Source organism: Hyperolius riggenbachi, chromosome 1, assembly GCF_040937935.1.
Source record: "Hyperolius riggenbachi isolate aHypRig1 chromosome 1, aHypRig1.pri, whole genome shotgun sequence".
Lineage (NCBI taxonomy): Eukaryota > Metazoa > Chordata > Amphibia > Anura > Hyperoliidae > Hyperolius > Hyperolius riggenbachi.
The window spans coordinates 79,669,518-79,692,213 of NC_090646.1; the positions used below are offsets into that span (position 1 = coordinate 79,669,518).

The 22,696-nt window shown below is 43.2% G+C and overlaps 1 protein-coding gene across 1 annotated transcript in view; it reads left to right on the plus strand.

Moving 5' to 3' along the window:
- The first annotated feature begins 2,377 nt into the window (after positions 1 to 2,377).
- MAEA (macrophage erythroblast attacher, E3 ubiquitin ligase) overlaps positions 2,378 to 22,696 on the plus strand; it is a 77,005-nt gene continuing 56,686 nt past the window's right edge. Inside the window, exons 1-2 of the mRNA XM_068271599.1 lie at positions 2,378 to 2,434; positions 6,035 to 6,238. Of these exons, the coding sequence (XP_068127700.1) occupies positions 2,378 to 2,434; positions 6,035 to 6,238 (261 nt within the window). The remainder of the gene's footprint in view (positions 2,435 to 6,034; positions 6,239 to 22,696) is intronic.

Below are 22,696 nucleotides of genomic sequence, written 5' to 3' on the forward strand. Positions count from 1 at the left end.
ATAGGAACCCCACAAATGACCCCATTTTAGAAAGAAGACACCCCAAGGTATTCCGTTAGGAGTATGGTGAGTTCATAGAAGATTTTATTTTTTGTCATAAGTTAGCGGAAAATGACACTTTGTGAAAAAAAACAATTAAAATCAATTTCCGCTAACTTGTGACAAAAAAAAAAAATCTTCTATGAACTCACCATCCTCCTAACGGAATACCTTGGGGTGTCTTCTTTCTAAAATGGGGTAATTTGTGGGGTTCCTATACTGTCCTGGCATTTTAGGGGCCCTAAACCGCGAGGAGTAGTCTTGAAACGAAATTTCTCAAAATGACCTGTGAAATCCTAAAGGTACTCATTGAACTTTGGGCCCCTTAGCGCAGTTAGGGTGCAAAAAAGTGCCACACATGTGGTATCGCCGTACTCAGAAGAAGTAGTATAATGTGTTTTGGGGTGTATTTTTCCACATACCCATGCTGAGTGGCAGAAATATCTCTATAAATAGACAATTGTGTGTAAAAAAAATAAAACAATTGTCATTTATGGAGATATTTCTCCCACCCAGCATGGGTATGTGTAAAAATACACCCCAAAACACATTATACTACTCCTGAGTACGGCAAAACCACATGTGTGGCACTTTTTTGCAGCCTAACTGCGCTAAGGGGCCAAAAGTCCAATGAGCATCTTTAGGCTTTACAGGGGTGCTTACAATTAGGCACCCCCCAAAATGCCAGGACAGTGAACACACCCCACAAATGACCCCATTTTGGAAAGTAGACACTTCAAGGTATTCAGAGAGGAGCATAGTGAGTCCGTGGCAGATTTCATTTTTTTTTGTTGCAAGTTAGAAGAAATGGAAACTTTTTTTTTTTTCTTTTTTTTGTCAGAAAGTGTCATTTTCCGCTAACTTGTGACAAAAAATAAAATCTTCTATGAACTCACCATGCCTCTCACTGAATACTTTGGGATGTCTTCTTTCCAAAATGGGGTCATTTGGGGGGTATTTGTACTATCCTGGAATTCTAGCCCCTCATGAAACCTGACAGGTGCGCAGAAAAGTCAGAGATGCTTGAAAATGGGAAAATTCACTTTTGGCACCATAGTTTGTAAACGCTATAACTTTTACCCAAACCAATAAATATACACTGAATGGGTTTTTTTTTTATCAAAAACATGTTTGTCCACATTTTTCGCGCTGCATGTATACAGAAATTTTACTTTATTTGAAAAATGTCAGCACAGAAAGTTAAAAAAATCATTTTTTTGCCAAAATTCATGTCTTTTTTGATGAATATAATAAAAAGTAAAACTCGCAGGAGCAATCAAATAGCATCAAAAGAAAGCTGTATTAGTGACAAGAAAAGGAGGTAAAATTCATTTAGGTGGTAGGTTGTATGACCGAGCATTAAACCGTGAAAGCTGCAGTGGTCTGAATGGAGAAAAAGGCTCTGGTCCTTAAGGGGCGAAAAGACTGTGGTCCTGAAGTGGTTAAGACTGCCTAATGCTTTCTGGAGAGGGGTATTACATATACAATTTAGCACGATTGATCGATTTCAAATTTGAGCACCACCCCCTTGAGGATCCTCTGCATGGCCCTGCCCCTTCCTGCAGCACCCACACTGACCTCTACTTTTCCCAGTATCCTCCCCTTCCCCTCATAGCTGGCACCCAGTACTCACACTCACATGACACCAAGTATCTGCACCCAGACCTGACATTGCACCCAGTACTCACACCTGCACACAGCTTCCACATGGCCCCCACTATCTGCACCAAACACCCACTTAACCCGTACCCGCACCCAAAGTACCTGCATTAAAAACCCATGTGATGCCCAAAGCCCACCCATAGCCAGCACCCAGTACAGGCATGGCGCCAAGTATTCGCACCCATGTCACACCCGGTACCTGCACCCAGCACCCACATGACATCCAGTACATGCACCCAGATCTTACATGGCACTAAGTACTTGCAATCAACACCCGCATGACACTTGATACCCAACCATAGCCAGAACCCATATAACACTCAGTACTTACACCCAGAACCCACATGGCACCCAGCATCTGCATTCAGCACCCACATGACAATCCATACCACCCTAGCCAGAAACGATGGGGGGGGGGGGGGTATGTGGGGGAAGGCGTTGCCAGGCCCCTTTTTTAAATTTGAGCACCCCCCACTGAAGGACCCTCTGCACGGCCCTGCTTCAGAGGTCATGCTTCCATACCAATGAGAAACTCTTTCCAGCAGGTCTGCAGGAGGGTCACAGTGAGATTGAAAATATCACATTTAAGCTCCACAGGCTTGTCTGAGACTAACCTTAAATGGCTCCAGCTACCCAACCACATTTCAGATTGACAGGACAATAAGGGCTGGTTGACATGAATAGTCTGGAAATGTTGCAGTTAACAGTTTCTCCACCAGGACAGCAGCTGAAGGTATTTACAGGAGGTTGTCAAACACCTATGCAGGCATTTGCATTTGCAATTTCAGAACACAGAATTCTGGGGCGGCATCTGTGATAGCCAGAGCTTCCGCGGCAATTCAATAACACCTTCAGACTTCTAGCACAAAATCTCCCATCAACGCTTGCATTCAGTCAGCAGGGAAGTGGTCAGTCTGCCATTGACTGCTCCGCTAAACGCCTTTAAAAAAAGTTTGCAAATCTATGTGTGAGAGCTCTTTAGGCTGCCTCTGATCATTACGGTTCTCCATGCATCTCGCTAGAGAACAAACCAGGCCATTGTGGCATTTCCACCCCACCTTCAGCACTAATGTGAGGTTTGGTGACCAATCACAATGGAGTTGTCCAGCCACCTGTCAGTTGGAAGAAAACAACCAGGACTGAGATAAAGTGGCTGGATAGTGTACTGGTTGAGGGCTCTGCCTTTGTCATAGGTGACAGGAGTTCAAATCCTGGCAAGGGTCAGTACCTATTCAGTAAGAAGTCATTGGGCAAGACTTCGTAACAGGGAAGGGCAGGGTGGCCTCTTATGCACACCCTCAGTGGCTGCAGCGCTTGATCGCTTTGAGTCCAATAGGAGAAAAGAGCTATGCAAACATTAGGATTACAAATGTTAGGTAAAGGGGGAAACGGGGCAAAGTCAAAGCGAGTAAGTATGCTTTTTTTAAACATTGCTTCTTTTAACCCCTTCAGGACCGTAGGCTTACACCCCCCCCCCCCCCCCCCCCTATTGACCAGGCTATTTTTTACAATTTATGCCACTGCAGCTTTAAAGGGGCACTATGGTGATATATTGTAAAATATTTGCAAACATATTCAAATCAGTACATTTTGTCCAGAGTAAAATGAGCCATAAATTACTCTTCTCCAATGTTGCTGTCACTTATGGTGGGCATACACGGTGCGATCCGGTGGGTCGATTAGCCGCAGGATCGACTCCCGCCTCGTCCCCGCGCGTCCGCTCGTGCGCCCGAATCGATTACCGCTCGTCCCCACCGGCGCCGCTTATCTTCCGCTCTATTCCCTGCCATTGTCTGCAGGCGGGAATCAAGCGGGGAATCAATCCATTCGTGATCGGACCTGTCGGATATTATCAATCGAGCCCATCAGCGGCTCGATTGAGAAGAAAGAAACGCACCGTGCATGCCCACCATCACAGTAGGTAGTAGAAATCGGACTAGTCCAAAACCTGTCACTTCTGTCAATCTCTTCATAGGGGATTCTGAGGGATTTATTTATTTTCAAAAGCACTTAATGAATGGCAGTTGCTCTGTCCAACTGCCAAAAAATCTGTGTAGCAAGCAGGGAAGCTGGCCAGCATCATTGTTTAAATCCGTTTTAGGGAATATCTTTATAAAGAATAAAAGCCTTGCTGAGAATTCCCCCCCCCCCCCCATGAAGAGATGGACTAGTCCAAAACCTGTCGCTTCTGTGAGATTTCTACTACCTACTGTAAGTGACAGCAACATAGGAGAAAAGTGATTTATGGCTAATTTTACTCTGGAAAAAATGTACTTCTCATTTGTCTGTTTGCACATATTTCAAATTTTACAATTTTTCCCCATAGTGCCCCTTTAAGGATTCGCTTCAGGGCCATGCAACTCTGCACACAATTGAATAACCCCCCCTCTTCCTTTTCTGCCCACTAACAGAGCTTTCTGTTGGTGGGCTCGGATTGATGTTGCAATGTCTTTGTTTTTTATTTATTTCAATACATTTACCTATTTTTTATTTTTTTTACAGCCCCTACCACCCTGTCCCTGCCAGCCTATGACAGCCGATCGCTACTGAGCCTCCCAGGGGGACAGCCGTGTCACACTGCTGTCCCCAGTACAGCGCTGCCTTAGATCTCAGCGCTGTACAAAGCAAATAGCTGTCTAACAGTCTCCTAGCGTCGACCACCGCTGGGAGACTGATGACGGAGCGGAGCTCCGCACACATGGGCACGCGCGATCTCCGCGCCCCAGTCCTGGGGCTGCCACCGCGTTCATGCCATTTTGGTGTGGAGCGGGCGGCAAGGAGTTAAAGAGGAACTCCAGTGAAAATAATGTAATAAAAAAGTGCTTCATTTTTTACCATAATTAAATAAATGATTTAGTCAGTGTTTGCTCATTGTAAAATCTTTCCTCTCCCCGATTTACATTCTGACATTTATTACATGGTGACATTTTTACTGTGGGCAGGTTATGTAGCTGCTCCTAGCTGTTTTGGCCATTAGAGACAGCTGTAAACAGCTAATTCCTGTCTGTGAACATTGTTACATTGTGGCAGTTTGCCCAGAGTACCGTGGTACTCAGAGCTTCTTGTGGGAGGGGTTTCAGCACTAAATCAGTCATACAGCGCCCCCTGATGGTCTGTTTGTGAAAATCATTATATTTCTCATGTAAAAGTGGGTATCAGCTACTGATTGGGATAAAGTTCAATTCTAGGTTGGAGTTTCTCTTTAAGGTGGCTACTAATGATCCAGGCTTTTTCATCCAATCTTACCATTTGTATGTAATATGAGGGACTGCCTAAAGTGTCCATTCAATATATTCTCAGTTTACTCTTCCACTACATAGATTTGATAAGATTGGATGAAAAAGATTGGCTCATTAGTGGCCACCATTAGTGAGAGCCACTACTGTGGAACTATACATGCAGTGTCAACAAAACAAGTATCTGCCCATTTTAAGGTTTCTTGCGCTAAATGGTTTTCTGCTGAGACAGCCTCTGTCCACTATACTTTCACCGTGCTGAGTAGTGGAGGGCTCCAGAGGTATCTGTTAGAGGGGACACAGACTGAGGCCAGAGCTAGCCAAACCTGAAGTGCATGGACACAGCGGACTGTACATCAGATCCACTCTGACTGTCCATGTTATGGCCTGTGGTGTTGTGTGAACCCATCCTCAAGATGGTATTGAAACTTAAAGGATACCCGAAGTGACATGATGTGATAGACATGGGTATGTACAGTGCCTAGCACACAAATAACTATGCTATGTTCCTTTTTTTTTTTTTTTTCCCCTCTGCATGAAAGAGTTAAATATCAGGTATGTAAGTGGCTGACTCAGTCCTGACTCAGACAGGAAGTGACTACAGAATGACTCTCACTGATAAGAAATTCCAAACTACAAAACACTTTGCTAGCAGAAAATGGCTTCTGTGAGCAGGAAAGAGATAAAAAGGGTCAATAGTTCATAGCTTTTAGTTTTGGCATACTTCAATGAATGTCATTGAGCAAAAACAATAAAACATTTAAAACTTAAAAAGTGGATTTAAACATAAAACTGTGGAAGGTCTGTGTGGCTGATATTGTGGCGAAACCATCTCTCTCTATGCATATAACTTCTGTACAGATCACCTGACAGAACACTCTGGGAGGAGAATTCCACATAGCTAAACAGCCTAGGCTAAGCATCACTGCAAGGGCGAGCATGCATACCAATATACAGCAATATACAGTATAGATATAGGAAGTGCTTCTGGGCTGAAACCAGGAAAATTATAGTATCCTGAATAATTTAATATGTTACTGTGGTATTTCCCTTCACACACATTGAATCAGATTTGAACATGCCATTTGTTCTTCCAGGCCGTGGAGTCGATCCAGGCAGAGGATGAGAGCGCTAAGCTGTGCAAGAGGCGCATCGAGCACCTGAAGGAGCACAGCAGTGACCAGGCGGCGGCCGTCAACATGTGGAAGAAGAAGCGCATGGATCGCATGATGGTGGAACATCTGCTGCGCTGCGGCTACTACAACACCGCCGTCAAACTGGCCAGGCAGAGCGGCATTGAGGTAATGTGATGCCTGAAGCTTGCTCATAGTGAGCTAATGAGGGTGTGTGAGGAGGACAGCCAATCGAGATCCAGGATGAATATTTATCTGTTCACATTCTGTAGTAGTACTAATATTCAGGTGAGGCGGATGTTTGTGAAAAAGGCAGAGCCTGTCAGGGCTGTGGAGTCGCTCCAAAAATCATCCAACTCCGACGACTCCGTCTTTGAAACCTCCGACTCCAGGTACCCAAAATGGCTCAGACTCCGACTCCTTAGTCTAATACTTACCAGAACTAAGGATTTGGTACATAAATCCTCCAACTCCTCTGTTTATGAAACCTCCGACTCCACAGCCCTGGAGCCTGTTATTTAAGGCTCTGTCTTAACCCATTCGCGTTCCGTCGTTTTCACTTGATAAATGTTCACCTCCCATTCATTAGCCTATAACTTTATCACTACTTATCACAATAAACTGATCTATATCTTGTTTTTTCCGCCACCAAATAGGCTTTCTTTGGGGGGTACATTTTGCTAAGAGCCACTTTACTGTAAATGCATTTTAACAGGAAGAATAAGAAAAAAATGGAAAAAATCATTATTTCTCAGTTTTCAGCCATTATAGTTTTAAAATACATGCCTCCATAATTAAAAGTCACGTATTGTATTTGCCCATATGTCCCGGTTATTACACCGTTAAAATTATGTCCCTATCACAATGTATGGCGATATTTTATTTGGAAATAAAAGGTGCATTTTTTCCGTTTTGCATCTATCACTATTTACAAGTTTAAAATAAAAAAAAAATATAGAAATATATCATCTTTACATTGGTATTTAAAAAGTTTAGACCCTTAGGTAAATATTCACATGTTGTTGTTTTTTTTTTTTTATTGTATTGTTTTTTGAGGGTTTTTTTATATTAAACATTTTATTTGGGTAGTTTTGGGAGGGTGGGATGTAAACAATAGGTTTAAAATGTATATGTGTGTTGATTTTAATTTTTTTTTTTACTTTTTGGTTGTAGTATTACTTTTTGGCCACAAGATGGCGGCCATGAGTTTGTTTACATGACGTCACTCTAAGCGTGACACACGCTTAGAGCGATGTATGGGGGAGGTAACAGCCAGAAAAGGCGCAGCTTCCGAGAGAAGCTGTCGCTTTTTCAGCGGGGGAGAGGAATCCGTGATCGGGCACCATAGCACGATTCACTGATTGCCTGGCTAACGAACCGCGGGCCGGGAGCCAAAATAGGTTAAGGTGTCCATTTACGCGATTTCCCGCCGATGGCAGATTCGGTCACCGTGATGGAATCTGCTGAGAAATTGATTACGCAAACGCGGACTGATCAACCTATTTCCATCCGAAATCGATCGATTCCGTCCTGTTCAGACGGAAAATTTTGCTTGATCGTCGGGAGGTCGGGAGCGCATTGTTAGCGTTCGATTCGGCGACGACCGACGCAGCAGTAATCTCACCTGTTCCGCTGGCGCGAGTCCCCGGGTCCACGCTAATACTTTCTCTGGCTGGCCTTCTTCATCTTCACTTTACTTCCTGTCCCATCCTGTGAGAAGGGGAAGCTCAAACAATAGAGGGCGCTGTACTATTTGTACTTCCCCCTTCTCACAGGACGGGACAGGAAGTAAAGTGAAGATGAAGGCGGCCAGCCAGAGAAAGTGTTAGCGTGACCCCGGGGACTCGCGCCAGCAGAACAGGTGAGATTATTGCTGCTGGCGGGTGGAGCAGAGGCAGAGAGGTAGTGGCAGCTCCACTGATTGTGAATCAATTTCATGCTGAAATCGATTCAATATCTGTGTGCAGTGTATGGGCAGCCAACAGATCCCTCTATGATCAGAGATATCTCTTGGTTGGTCGATCTGGTGGCAATCGACCTGTGTATGGCTGCCTTTAATGCTACCAGGATTGGTGGGTCTCAGAGTTAATAATGTATTAGGTAAAGCTCTGCCCCTTTCTCCCCCCCCCTGGAATCTTCTGAAGTTCTGGCCACCTGCATTTGTGGCCCGCCCCCAGCTTGGCAGCCACCAATTATGCCACGGCTGGGGGGCGGGCCGTAGCAACGCAAGTAGTAGTGGCCAGAGCTATGGAAGACTTTAGAAATAAAGCTGAGTAGGGGGGTGGAGTTTGACATTAATTTACGAGCTAGTGTAACCAATGAGTGAGCAACACCAATTGGTAAGCACATCGTTTCCCACAGATCATGTGCTCTGATTGAAGTCTGACTAGATCAGCCACATTGAAGCACTTTGCCTATAGAGGCCTAACCACATATGTACATAATGTATACACGGAGATATGTCGGTCTCCTTGTTCCCCTTTATGATTTAAAAACACTGTATATATTTACAATTCATAAGAGGGTTTACTTTAAAATAAAGTGTGTCCAATGCAACAGTCATGGGTTTGTTAAAGTTAACAGCAAAGTGTATCATCAGTTGACTGCAAAACTTTAGCAAGGGTCTTTGGGGTGTAGCTATCTTACAAGCGCTTGCGTCAAAACAGACCAGATGAACTATTGCTTAACCCAAATTGATTGGTAACTGTTGAATGTAGGGGACACACCTGCCTATTGGAAGGGCTTAAACCATGAAAAAACCCTGCCTCCGATATTGGTAGATAAGAACAAACAAGACCCCATAGGGGTCAACAATAACTCTTCATAGAAGGTAGCTGGGTGGTATACCATATCTGCATTGTGTACAGTGAACTGACTTGGGCTGTATGCTGGGGGAATCTGTGTGCTGGTGGGGGGATGATTATTGTAAATACTTTATGCACTACACATACTCCTGACGACGCTCCGCTTAAGGAGTGAAACGATGGTAGAGTTGGCACTCTATCTGTTCACCACTTTTGTCTCACTGTACACAATGCAGATATGGTATACCACCCAGCTACATTCTATGAAGTTATTGTTGACCCCTATGGGGTCTTGTTTGTTCTTATCTACCAATATCGGAGGCAGGGTTTTTTCATGGTTTAAGCCCTTCCAACAGGCAGGTGTGTCCTCTACAATCAACAGTAACCAATCAATTTGGGTTAAGCAATAGTTCATCTGAATAAAAATGGTTAATAGAGGCGCCAAAATAGGATAAGATGGGTTAAAAACCGTTTAAAAGGAGGGGGTGGGTGGATCCACTACCCTCACTATAAATGACCAGGCTAAATCAAGCCGTAGATAATACAAGAAAATGTTTATTAGTCTCCGAATACTCTGTATTCGGAGACTAATAAACATTTTCTTGTATTATCTACGGCTTGATTTAGCCTGGTCATTTATAGTGAGGGTAGTGAATCCACCCACCCCCTCCTTTTAAACGGTTTTTAACCCATCTTATCCTATTTTGGCGCCTCAATTAACCATTTTTATTCATATCTTGTCCACCCTGGGTGGAGGGGTGTTTCCCCATTTTCTTTCTATAGAGAGCGACTTTTTATACCTGAGTGGGGTCAGGTGAAAATTCTCCCCACCTGCTATTACAGTGGTCGCCTGCGTGGTGACCTACACTTGTGAGTATATTTTCATTTTGTATACCTTCTCCACATTGGTCGAACATACTACACCAGATTTGGCTCTCGTTTTTTTCCCTGTCTTTCAAGCAATAGTTCATCTGGTCTGTTTTGACGCAAACGCTTGCAAGATAGCTACACCCCATGGAAATTAATGGGGGGGATCAGCAAAGACCCTTGCTAAAGTTTTGCAGTCAACTGATGATACACTTTGCTGTTAACTTTAACAAACCCATGACTGTTGTATTGGACACACTTTATTTTAAAGTAAACCCTCTTATGATTTGTGAATATATACAGTGTTTTTAATCATAAAGGGGAACAAGGAGACCGACATATATCTCCGTGTATACATAATGTACATATGTGGTTAGGCCTCTATAGGCAAAGTGCTTCAGTGTCTGTTTACCTAGTACAATTTTTATTCGGTCGTGCAATATCTTAGATCAGCCACATGCTTGTTACAGGTGTGTGATACAGACACTACTACAAAGAGATCAGCAGGACAGCCAGGTAACTGGTATTGTCTAAATTATATAAATATGGCAGCCTCTGTATACCTTTCATGTCAGGTTCCCTTTACAGATCCAGTGTGCCTTTAAAGGAACTTGGGACACCTGTACACGCTAGTTTAGTCTAGTGTTGGTACAAGGCAGTGTTCTCCCCAGAATTTTTTTCCAGCCGAGTGTCATGAAAAAGTAGCTGGGTGGGGCGCAAGGGGGGAATGCAGGGGCGGAGCTTCTCTGCACAACTCTGCTTACCGCATAGGAGGAGGATGAGGAGGTGAGCCAATGATAGCCGGGTGGTCACCAAAGTTAGCCGGGTGGGGCACCCAGTTAAAGGAGCCTGGGGAGAACACTGAGGCTTTATGCTGACTTCATATGTTTCGATTTTAATGCAGTGTTCTGATTGATTTTAAAATGTCAATGTTTGGTTTTATTTGATTTCTCTGTGGGCTGTATGCACACTGAAAATCGCTGAATGCAATCTCTGGGCACTTCAATGCAATCTTTGGGTCACCGCAAATCTTTGCTTTATTTACACGTATGCAGTAACATAATTGCCATCGCTGATGCTAAAATGCTACTTGCAACGCTACATAATTTAAAGGGATACTTTAGGGGGTCGGGGGAAAATGAGTTGAACTTACCCGGAGTGTCTAATTGTCCCCCACAGACATCCTGTGCCCGCGCAGCCAGTCACCGATGCTCCGGCCCCGCCTCCAGTTCACTTCTGGAATTTCCGACTTTAAAGTCTGAAAACCACTGCGCCTGCGTTGCCGATCCTCGCTCCCGCTGATGTCACCAGTAGTGTATGGTCTGTGCCTGCGCAGTATGCTCCTGGTGACATCAGCAGGAGCGAGGACACGGCCGGAGCATCGGTGACTGGCTGCGCAGGCACAGGATGTCTGCGTGGGACCATTGGACGCTCCGGGTAAGTCCAACTCCTTTTCCCCCGACCCCCCCCTACAGTATCCCTTTAATAAAAATGACTCTCTCTGGTGTTAAACAGTTCATACGATTTTGTCTAAGCACTTTTCAAATCGCTGGCGATGAGAAAAGTGCTTGAACCCCTTTAGTGAAACAGCCATTTGGCATTTTCAGTCTGTAATAGCTCGACCGCAATCGTTCAGGCCTCATTCAGGTCTTTTTAGCAGATGGCTGTGTGATCGGAAAGCAAAGCGTACGATCGCACACCATCTGCGCTACAATGTGCTGCGCTACAGTGAATGGATCTGCGCTGCGATTCCCCCAAAAAATTAATGCAGCATCGTACTGCTGCACAGCGCATATGATGGGAACGGTAGAAGGGCTTTCTATGCTTTTCTACCGTTCTTGTGTTCCGCACACTATACTCGCTGCTAGAATGCACAAGGCTGCACATATAGTCTGAACGAGGCCTCAGTGGTCAGCAAGCTAATTTGCAGAAATTTTACTTTTTGCAGGGTTTTTAAACTCTTAATACAGTTGCTGTAAAAATGCTACATGCATATGATTTTAAGAAAAACGAATCGTTCTAGTGTTAAACCGATTATAGGATTACAAGGGCAAAGAACTTTGCATCGCCGACGATCAGAAAAATCTCAGAAAAGTGCTTGCAGTTTGAAATGGCCGCCGGCGATCAGCAAAGCGCTGTTGCTAATGGATCCCTATGAATGCATGCAACGCCTTGGGGGCGATTGCGATCTGATTCTCGTTCTGTTGAACGGGAATCAAAACTCAAATCGTGGCAAAATGGCAATCTGCTTCCGAGTGGGAACTGGACTGATCGCACCTGTCAGTTTTATTTTGCATAGATGCAGTTCTATTGACAAGAGATGATTGGCACACTTTGAGGCCTTGTTCACATTATAGGCGTTTTTGTAAAAAATTTAAGCGCGGCTGATTTTCAAAATCGCCCTGAAAACGCTTGTGCAATGATTCTCTATGAGAGAGTTCATATCAGAGCGGTTCGTTTGCGATCTGCTTAGAAAAGCGGTGCTTGGGCCATTTTTGAGGCGATTTGCCTCAATGGAAGGTATAAGAAAAATGCAAAACGCTCACAAAATCGCATTGGCAAGCGATTGCGTGCGTGTTTTTTTTTTTTTTTTTTTTTTTTTTTTTAATACACTGTATTTATTGTTTCCGGATCAAAAGACCGGAATCACTCTGCAAAAGCGCTTACAAAAACTAGCAGAAAATCGCCGGAAAACACTTTAAAAAAACTGCCATTACAGGTAGTCTGCTTGTACAGTTTATGCCATCCTTGGGGCTAGAAAATGGTTTATAAAGTGTAAGAATGTACATATTCCTTTTTACATCAATTTTTAGAGTAAAACCGGGTACACTTTTTATATTACAGCACTTGCTGCAAAAGCCATTTTTTTATAATTCACTATTATTAAAATGAACTAGCCATTTCAGTCTGTCAGCTCTGCTTTCTTAAACATGCCAACGGAATATCCAGATAGCTGATAGTGACAAATTTCTTGCCAATTTGTACCCTTATTTAAAAATGGTAACATTAGAACTTGGTTGTAGAGTCAGATTGCATGGTGTGTAGCAGCCCTACATTTTAGTTCCATCCCTAGATCAGGAACTATTTGCCATGTTAGAAGCCGACACATGAATGTCAGTGTAATTCACAAGATTAGTCTCTTCTAAGCAATGATTTGAAGATGAGCGTTCCAGCGACAGTTCTTTAATATACATAAACCCAGTTTGCATTTAGGTGACTGACCCTGCATCTCCTCTCCTCATAAGGAAGCTTATGTTTTATTCCAGCCACACTCGCAACACACATTCATACATATATAACCCAGCTGCCAGGACACATAATTATCACACAAAGAGGATGCTACAGTGGCCCAACAAAATGTGATTATCTTATGTAATGTAGCAGAACGCAAACACCCCAGATAAATTAGCAGAAAGCCGCCATTCCTGTCGTCTGATCTGTGGCTGCCTTCTATGAAAAAAAAAAAAAGAAAACCGCATTTGATTCCAGCGCTGAATTCCAAGGTCATAATGGTATCAAAATAAGATCATTACTCAGTCTAACAAGCGCGGTCTGATGAGCTGTCTTTATAGCCCATTCTATCAAAATCATTTGTTATAAGCGCTTCTATTTCTCCAACTCGGCGCTGTTTATCACATCGTTAGAGAGCTGAAAACCATTAGCAAATTAGTTCAATCGTCATATTTGATTAGCGCAGGTTTTTTCCTCTCAGCACCTGCTGATATACAAGTCCTTGTCTCATTATTTTCTCTGAGAATCGGATAACTTTGCACCAGCAATGAGTGAGTGAGTGTTGTTGGGTATTTGCACTGTGTGGGGGGAAACAAGGCGGGTTGTTAGGGGTCTGCACCAGGCATGGGCAAACTTGACCCTCCAGCTGTTGAGGAACTACATGTCCCACAATGTATTGCAGGAGTCTGACAGCCACAGTCATGACTCATAAAGGCAAATGCATTGTGGGATTTGTAGTTCCTTAACAGCTGGAGGGCCACGTTTGCCCATGCCTGGTCTGCACTGTGTGGGGGAAAACAAGCTGGTTGTTAGGTGTCTGCACTCTGTGGGGGAAACCAGGCGGGGTGTTAGGGGTCGGCACTGTGTGCGGGAAACCAGGCGGGTTGTTAGCGGTCTGCACTGTGTGGAGGATACAAGGTGGGGTGTTGGGTGTCTGCACTGTGTGGGGGAAACCAGGCAGGTTATTAGGGGACTGCACTGTGTGGGGAAACCAGGCGGGTTGTTAGGGGTCTGCACTGTGTGGGGAAACCAGGCGGGTTGTTAGGGGTCTGCACTGTGTGGGGAAACCAGGCGGGTTGTTAGGGGTCTGCACTGTTTGGGGGGGGAAACCAGGCGGGTTGTTAGGGGTCTGCACTGTGTGGGGAAACCAGGCAGGTTGTTAGGGGTCTGCACTGTGTGGGGAAACCAGGCAGGTTGTTAGGGGTCTGCACTGTGTGGGGAAACCAGGCGGGTTATTAGGGGGCTGCACTGTGTGGGGGAAACCAGGCGGGTTGTTAGGGGTCTGCACTGTGTGGGGGAAACCAGGCGGGTTGTTAATGGTCTGCACTGTGTGGGGGAAACAAGGCGTGTTGATCGGGGTCTGCACTGTGTGGGGTAAACCAGGCAGGTTGTTGGGTGTCTGCACTGTGTGGGGGAAATCGGGTGGGTTGTTAGGTGTCTGCACTGTGTGGGGGAAACCAGGCAGGTTGTTGGGTGGCTGCACTGTGTGGGGGAAATCGGGCGGGGTGTTGGGTGTCTGCACTGTGTGGGGGAAACCAGGTGGGTTGTTAGGGGTCTGCACTGTGTGGGAGAAACCAGGCGGGTTTTTAGGTGTCTGCACTGTGTGGGGAAACCAGGCGGGTTGTTAGGGGTCTGCACTGTGTGGGAGAAACCAGGAGGGTTTTTAGGTGTCTGCACTGTGTGGGGAAACCAGGCGGGTTGTTAGGGGTCTGCACTGTTTGGGGGGGAAAACAGGCGGGTTGTTAGGTGTCTGCACTGTGTGGGGAAACCAGGCGGGTTGTTAGGTGTCTGCACTGTTTGGGGGGGGAAACCAGGCGGGTTATTAGGGTCTGCACTGTGTGGAGGATACAAGGTGGGGTGTTGGGTGTCTGCACTGTGTGGGGGAAACCAGGCAGGTTATTAGGGGACTGCACTATTTGGGGGGGAAACCAGGCGGGTTGTTAGGGGTCTGCACTGTGTGGGTAAACCAGGCGGGTTGTTAGGGGTCTGCACTGTTTGGGGGGGAAACCAGGCGGGTTGTTAGGGGTCTGCACTGTGTGGGGAAACCAGGCAGGTTGTTAGGGGTCTGCACTGTGTGGGGAAACCAGGCAGGTTGTTAGGGGTCTGCACTGTGTGGGGAAACCAGGCGGGTTATTAGGGGGCTGCACTGTGTGGGGGAAACCAGGCGGGTTGTTAGGGGTCTGCACTGTGTGGGGGGAAACCAGGCAGGTTGTTGGGTGTCTGCACTGTGTGGGGGAAATCGGGCGGGGTGTTGGGTGTCTGCACTGTGTGGGGGAAACCAGGTGGGTTGTTAGGGGTCTGCACTGTGTGGGAGAAACCAGGCGGGTTGTTAGGGGTCTGCATTATGTTAGGGAAACCAGGCGGGTTATTAGGGGGCTGCACTGTGTGGGGGAAACCAGGCGGGTTGTTAGGGGTCTGCACTGTGTGGGGGAAACCAGGCGGGTTGTTAATGGTCTGCACTGTGTGGGGGAAACAAGGCGTGTTGATCGGGGTCTGCACTGTGTGGGGGAAACCAGGCAGGTTGTTGGGTGTCTGCACTGTGTGGGGGAAACCAGGCAGGTTGTTGGGTGTCTGCACTGTGTGGGGGAAACCAGGCGGGTTGTTAGGGCTCTGCACTGTGTGGGGGAAACCAGGCAGGGTGTTGGGTGTCTGCACTGTGTGGGGGAAACCAGGCGGGTTGTTAGGGGTCTGCACTGTGTGGGGGAAACCAGGCAGGTTCACATTTGGGGCAGCATGGGACTTAAACTGACATTGAAGCAAAAATTAAGTTTTTGTTTTTTTTGTAACCTTGCATTATTTTGTCATATTTGCAGTTTACAAACTACATTCTGCATTTAGACTATGAAACACAGCAAAGCTAATGACCCTTTGAATGGGGGACCCTTTCATTGTTCATTTTAGGAATCCGTTTTATTGTGAGTATAGTTTAGTCTGAGGTTGCCGTGTCTCGGTTTTTGGTCCATGTGCCCTAAACTTTTTGAAATTTAGCAGCACATCCCCTGGCTAGGTATGCAGCCTTATATAGATGTAGAAAGGAATTCATTATCGTTTTCCAGAAGGCAGTTGACGGGGGTCTGATTGTTTCCATTGCAATAATGTACATTTTCTGTAGTAAAATAGTAATAGTCCTATTAGGGATCTTTGAGCTCTAGTTGGGGCTAGATCTGTCACTTCTCCAAGAAGACAATGAAGCGGTTCTGGGGGATCCTTATTTTAATAATTTGCGTAATATATTTGCATATTTCTTCCCATTGCCTGCTGATTTGGGGGAATGACCAAAAGATGTGATCAAAATGTGCCAACTCCTCACCGCAGCTCCAGCAGTTACTGGAGTCAGAGAAGTTGAATTTTGCTAATTTTATCGGGGTCATATACCCTCCGTGAACAATTTTAAATTGTATGAGCTTGTCTTTTGTGGCAATTAAGTGTTCAAAAGATTTTATAAGGGCATTCTCCCAATCTTCATCATCAATTGTAGGGATTAGGTTGGACCAAGGCTGTTTATACACAGATGAGTGTGCTGGTACAGAGTACAGACAGCTTTCACTAAGTTTTTCATTTCTGATAATGTCCTCTAATTCTGAAGTTTGTACACTTACTGCACTGCCTACAAATTGTGCGTGAAAGGCATATCTTATTTCTGAATGGATTTGAATGAAATTTGGCACACACATAGTACATCACCTGGAATAACATATAGGATAGTTTTTATTCCCATAACCAAAAAGTGGATGGAGACAAATGCAAATTTCATTGGCTAATGTAAACAGCAGCCATTACACTGTTAATGGTAGGGTTCTCAAACTTTGCACAGTTGGTCTGGGTGACTGGGATTAATCAGAAAAGTGGGTGGAGCCTACAAAAGCCAATCAAAATTCACCTATTAATTGCCAAGTGGAATATTTAGTTGCTGCCGTTCTTGCACTGTTAAACCTGGTACAGTTGGTCATTGGGTGACTGGGGTTCAAATTCAGAAAAGGGGTGGAGCCACAACCAATCAGATTTGTTTAATTTCAATGGAAATTATTGATGCCAAAGACCACAAATCTCACAAACCTGGTCATTGAGTATTTGCGTGTTAGGCTTAGAAAAAGTGGCCGCAGCCAAATGCATACATGGCAGGTCATCAATGGGCGGAGACCAATACAAATTTCAATGGGAAAATGTAAACTGCAGCCATTCTTACACTGCTAATGGTAGGGTTTACAAACTTTGCAGAATTGGTCACTGGGTAACTGGGATTAACATTCAGAAAAGTGGGCGGAGCCTACAAAAGCTAATCAAAATTCACCTATTCATTTTCAAGCAGTGGTGCTCGTAATGGCCAAAAACTTTGTTTCGCAAATTTCGCGAAGTTTTCCGCATCATTAAACTTTGCGTAGTATTTTACGAAGTTACGGGTACAGCGTAGTTATGGCTACGATACTACGCGTGTAAACGAAATTGCGTAACGTGATTATGCATCACTTAACTAGAGTGCGCATGCGCATACTATATTTTAATGCGTACAATCATGCTTATGATGCGTATAAACATACGCATTAAACAGCGCATGCGCGTCGCTAACATAACATGTCCGCATGCGGAAATTTGTAAGCATGCATCAATGCAAAATGACTAATATTGTAATGAACCATAATTTCGCGAAGTTACGAAGTCATACGAAATTACGATTTATAATTACGGTCCACGCGTAATTTATTACGCATCCTCCCGTAAATTTCGCATTACGATTACGATGGAAAATGGTGAATTACGATGCGCGCGAAATTTCGAAGCACCACTGTTTTCAAGGGGAATATGTAATTGCTGCCATTCTTGCACTGTTAATGGCACAAGCCTCAACCTCCCTGGCGGTCAATTAAAACCGCCAGGGGGCAGCGCAGCAGTTTTTTTTAATGTATTTTTTTATTTTATTTATTTTATAAATCATGTAGCTAGCCTAGCGCCCGTCAGAAAATCTCGTTCTGAACGGGATTTCCATTAGGGCTTCCCCTGTCGCCATTAACGTCGTGACGTCAGAGGGAGTCCCGATCCACCCCTCAGCGCTGCCTGGCACTGATTGGCCAGGCTGCGCAGGGGTCTCGGGGGGGGAGGCGGGGGGCGCACACCCTCTAACGCGGCGGCGAATCGCCGGGGAGCGGTGGCGATCAGTGAGTTCACGCAGCTAGCAAATTACGCAAATCGGCCCTCCAGGGCCTGAGAAATACTCCTGTGCGGCATAGCCCGAGCTCAGCTCGGTCTTGCCGCCAGGAAGGTTATACCTGGTACAGTTGGTCATTGGGTGACTGGGGTTCAAAATCAGAAAAGGGGTGGAGCCACAAACAGCCAGTCTGATTTTCTAAATTTGAATGCAAATGTTTGATGCCAAAGACTACAAAGCTCACAAACTTGGTAATTGAGTGATTGATTAATTGTGTGTTAGGTTAGAAAAAATGGGCGGAGCCAACACCAGCCAAATACATAACCGGGCAATGCTGGGACATCGGTACTTAATTTTGATCTATTTGGCTGTAGTAGTGTTTGAATAACACCAGAAACAAGCATGGGGCTAGTCACGGCTCATGCTCTATTCCAAGCTTGCGCAGTTCGACGTGTGTATGGGCCTTTATTCTGTTTTTCTTCCTGATTCAGGGGTAGTTTGAGGCCCCTTTTAACACTTGCTTTGCAAATGTATGTTGTGTAGCCCTGTTTTACCGCATGGTATTACAACGGCAATGCAAGGCAATGGTGCCTAACACACTTATTACGTCATGGAAAAAGTGTCAGATCTGCTGCTCAGTTGAGGCTGGGACAGCAGTGCGTGTCCGCCATACTTCTGCGCCGGCGGAAGTCAGTGGGCGACGTAGACTTCTTTAAAAAAAAGTTTGGGACACACATGCATTGAATGACGGGACTACGACAGGATCCCCGGAAATCCCAGTTTATAAACTTCCTGCCCTGCAAGGAGTACGTCACTGAGCAGGGGGGTGGAGCTATGCATATAACCCCGTCGACTAATATATGACCCAGCGGCAGAATGTGCCATTTGTTGAGGTGGGTTGCAGCAGGGGCATCATATCCCCACTGCAGCGCGAAAACTAGATGTAAAACCGTCCTAAAGATTTCAGAGGTTGGAGAGTGACTGATGTGTTTTTAAAGGGAATTCCAGGGGATGGGTGAGGTCTGTGATGTAATGGATAGCAATTCTAGGGACTTCAGGAAGGTTGTGTGTAGCAACAGTTCAGATAGCATCAGATAACAATTATTTACCTCATACGTTTTTATTTCCACTTCAGGTTCATTTAAAAAGTAGTCATAGTATTAGAACTTCCCGTTCACAACCTGTTCTCTTTAATACTTAAGTACCAGCGGTCTCTGCCCCCTTATGGACCAGAGATCAGCGGTACCAGAAAACGCCGAATACCGCCGAATTGCCGGATATACCCACTGTAACCACCATCCACGCCACACACCCAGAACCTTAGACTACCCACTCTGTCATCTCTTATGATGGCAGAGCCTCCGTGAGTCGGTCAGGAGTCCACTTTCATTGGCTCCTGACCGTGTGATCAATGGTAGTTGCTAACAATGATGACCAGGTCAGGAGCCCATAAAATGGGCTCCTCACAGGGCTCTGCCGTCATAGAGACGGCAGGAAATGTGAGCTGCAGCGTGTACAGAGCGTCGAACGCGTGGCGTAGGTGAAATTTATGCTTTGGCAGGTATTAGAGGATCAAAACAGGATGTAGATTTCAATCAACACCATCCATAAGCGGTTAAAGTCTAGCCTGCTGTAAGCATTGAGTTTACAGACTGAAGCTCTGTCCCCGTGATACAGCTGGAAAAGTCTTTGTGTCTTGGCTTTGATCACTTTCTAAAATCGGGAACATATTTTTTTTTTTTCTATTTGTTAATGGGAATATGAAAAGCATATGCAAATCATATTCTGCCATTATTTCACATCGCTCCACTAAAATGAACAAAGTGCTAACCAACTAATTGATACCCTTGTCTATGTGCTTTGTGTCTTTGTGTAAATGGTTTTATCTCTGCAAAAATCTGTCATTTATTCCCTTTCATGCATCCCCCTTATTACAGATGGGAGTCTGCGCCGCACAATTCCACTGTGTGTGTATTATTTAGTCTTGCTGGAAGCATTCTATTCTGACATGTAAAAGAGAACATTCCTCCAAAGCCCCGGAGGGCAGCTCAAACACTGTTAGATAACACCGCAATTAGCGCAAATCAAAGTAAATATTGCCTGCAAAATCAAATGCTATTAAATAACAGCTAAATCTTTTTTCCCAGTGCTGCTCCTCTGCCCTCTGCTCTCTGTAGCTAAAGCCCCCCCCCCTCACCCACCCGTCCGTGCCAAGTTTTCCTTTACAGTGGACCTGAACTCAGAACTTCCTCTCTGTTCTAAAAGATAAGCAATAGCATAATAACCTTTAAAGGGAAGCTGAAGTGAAAATAAACTTATAATATAATGAATTGTATGTGTAGTACAGCTAAGAAATAGGGCATTAATAGCACAGAACAGTCTCATTGTTTCTAGTACAGGAAGCGTTAAACTTCAGTTGTTATCTGTGCAAAAGAGCTTCTCTGAGCTATTAGACCCAACTTGGGTCGGAGACAGTCCTAATCGCTGAAGCACATCAAACAGTGAAACGAAACACTGCTTCAGATAAGGTTTTATTGCAGGGGAGTTCAAAGGCTCATTAGATCACACTCTGTATTTTAAACTATAAAACAGAGCAGGTTTGTAATTGCAAATATGACCCAATGATGCAAATATATATATATATATATATATATATATATATATATATATATATATATATATATATATATATATATATATATATATATATATATATATATATATATATATATATATATATATATATATATATATATATATATATATATATATATATTATATATATATATATATATTTATATATTTATATATATATATATATATATATATATATATATATATATTTATATATATATATATTTATATATATATATATATTTATATATTTATATATATATATATATATATATATTTATATATATATATATATATTTATATATTTATATATATATTTATATATATATATATATATTTATATATATATATTTATATATATATATTTATATATATTTATATATATATATTTATATATATATATATTTATATTTATATAATATATTTATATATATATATTTATATATATATATATTTATATAATATATTTATATTTATATAATATATTTATATATATATATTTATATATATATATTTATATTTATATAATATATTTATATATATATATTTATATATATATATTTATATATATATATATATATATATATATATATATATATATATATATATATTTATATATATATATATATATATATATATTTATATATATATATATATTTATATATATATATATATATATAGATCTGAAAATAAACTTTTTTTCTTTGCTAATTAAGTTCTATTTATTATTTGCATGACACATTATATCATAAGTGTTTAGGGTTTTTTTTTTTTTTTTTTTTTTGCTCCAGTTTCACTTTAAAAAAAAAACATTTATTTGTTACAGCTTACACAAATCTTGCAAAGACAGGCTAAACTCTCTAAATACATACAGGGTGCGTTTCTCTGTTTTCCTTCTGTCCTGTCCAAAAGTTCAGGTCCACTTTAAAGGGATTGTGAGCCATAAAATCAAATTCCATGTATCCACTGCTCTGTGTTTATTATGTAGTCTACATCCTGACCCTGCATTGCAAGCTTTCCAATGTAATCATAAATGTGTCTGCTGTAATTTCATTTTATTTCAGTCAGCCTGGCTCCTTTCTGGTACATTGCCGGGGAGAGGGAAGCTTGTTCTCTCCCCTCCCACATTCCTGCTCCTCACTGATTGGCTGGGGACAGTTCAGTGTGACAGGAGGCTGAGAAGGGAAATACACCTCACCCCCTCTGCAGAAGCTGCTGAAATACGATCTATGCTGTGCTCACATGTGTTTACAAAGCAAGCTAGATATGACTAGGGCTGGCAATGCATACACCATTTCAGGCAGGAGAAATAGAGTAAGGGAGGATATTACATCAGGATTGGCTTCAGTGAGAAGCAGTAAAGATGGAAAATGCCTGAAACAGGTTTTTCATTATTTACTATATCAAATACACAGAAATCAAAATGTGGACAGTGCAATACATATGCTATGTAAGTAGAACAAGTGTATAGATATATATGAGTGGCCGTGACGCTGCTGTTTTGGTTTCTGCCAGGTCTGGTTCACATACATTCCAACATGCAGGGATGACCTATGAACTAACAGAAATTTGTATAGCCCTTTTTTCATGTTGGGCTCAAAATAAGGTCAACCTTGGTTGTCTACCATAATGATTTGTTTTGTACTAAGGACCACCTTTGTAGCACATTTGGGGTTGGCTGTTAAATGACTTTTGGCATTGGAGGGTAAAGTTGCACCTGTCACCTGTTTGACGTGTTTTGGGGCATAACGATTGATTCAGGTTAAGTGAAGCTTAAATTGCCTTTTAGTACTTTGAAATAGCTAGAACAGATGTTGGCTCTTTTTCTTAGAAAATACTAGTTAAACAATTGATGAACATATCAAAGATTATATATTTTGTTTGTAGAACAACTGAAGTGAGGGTATGGAGGCTGCCATATTGATTTCCTTTTAAGCAATACCCGTT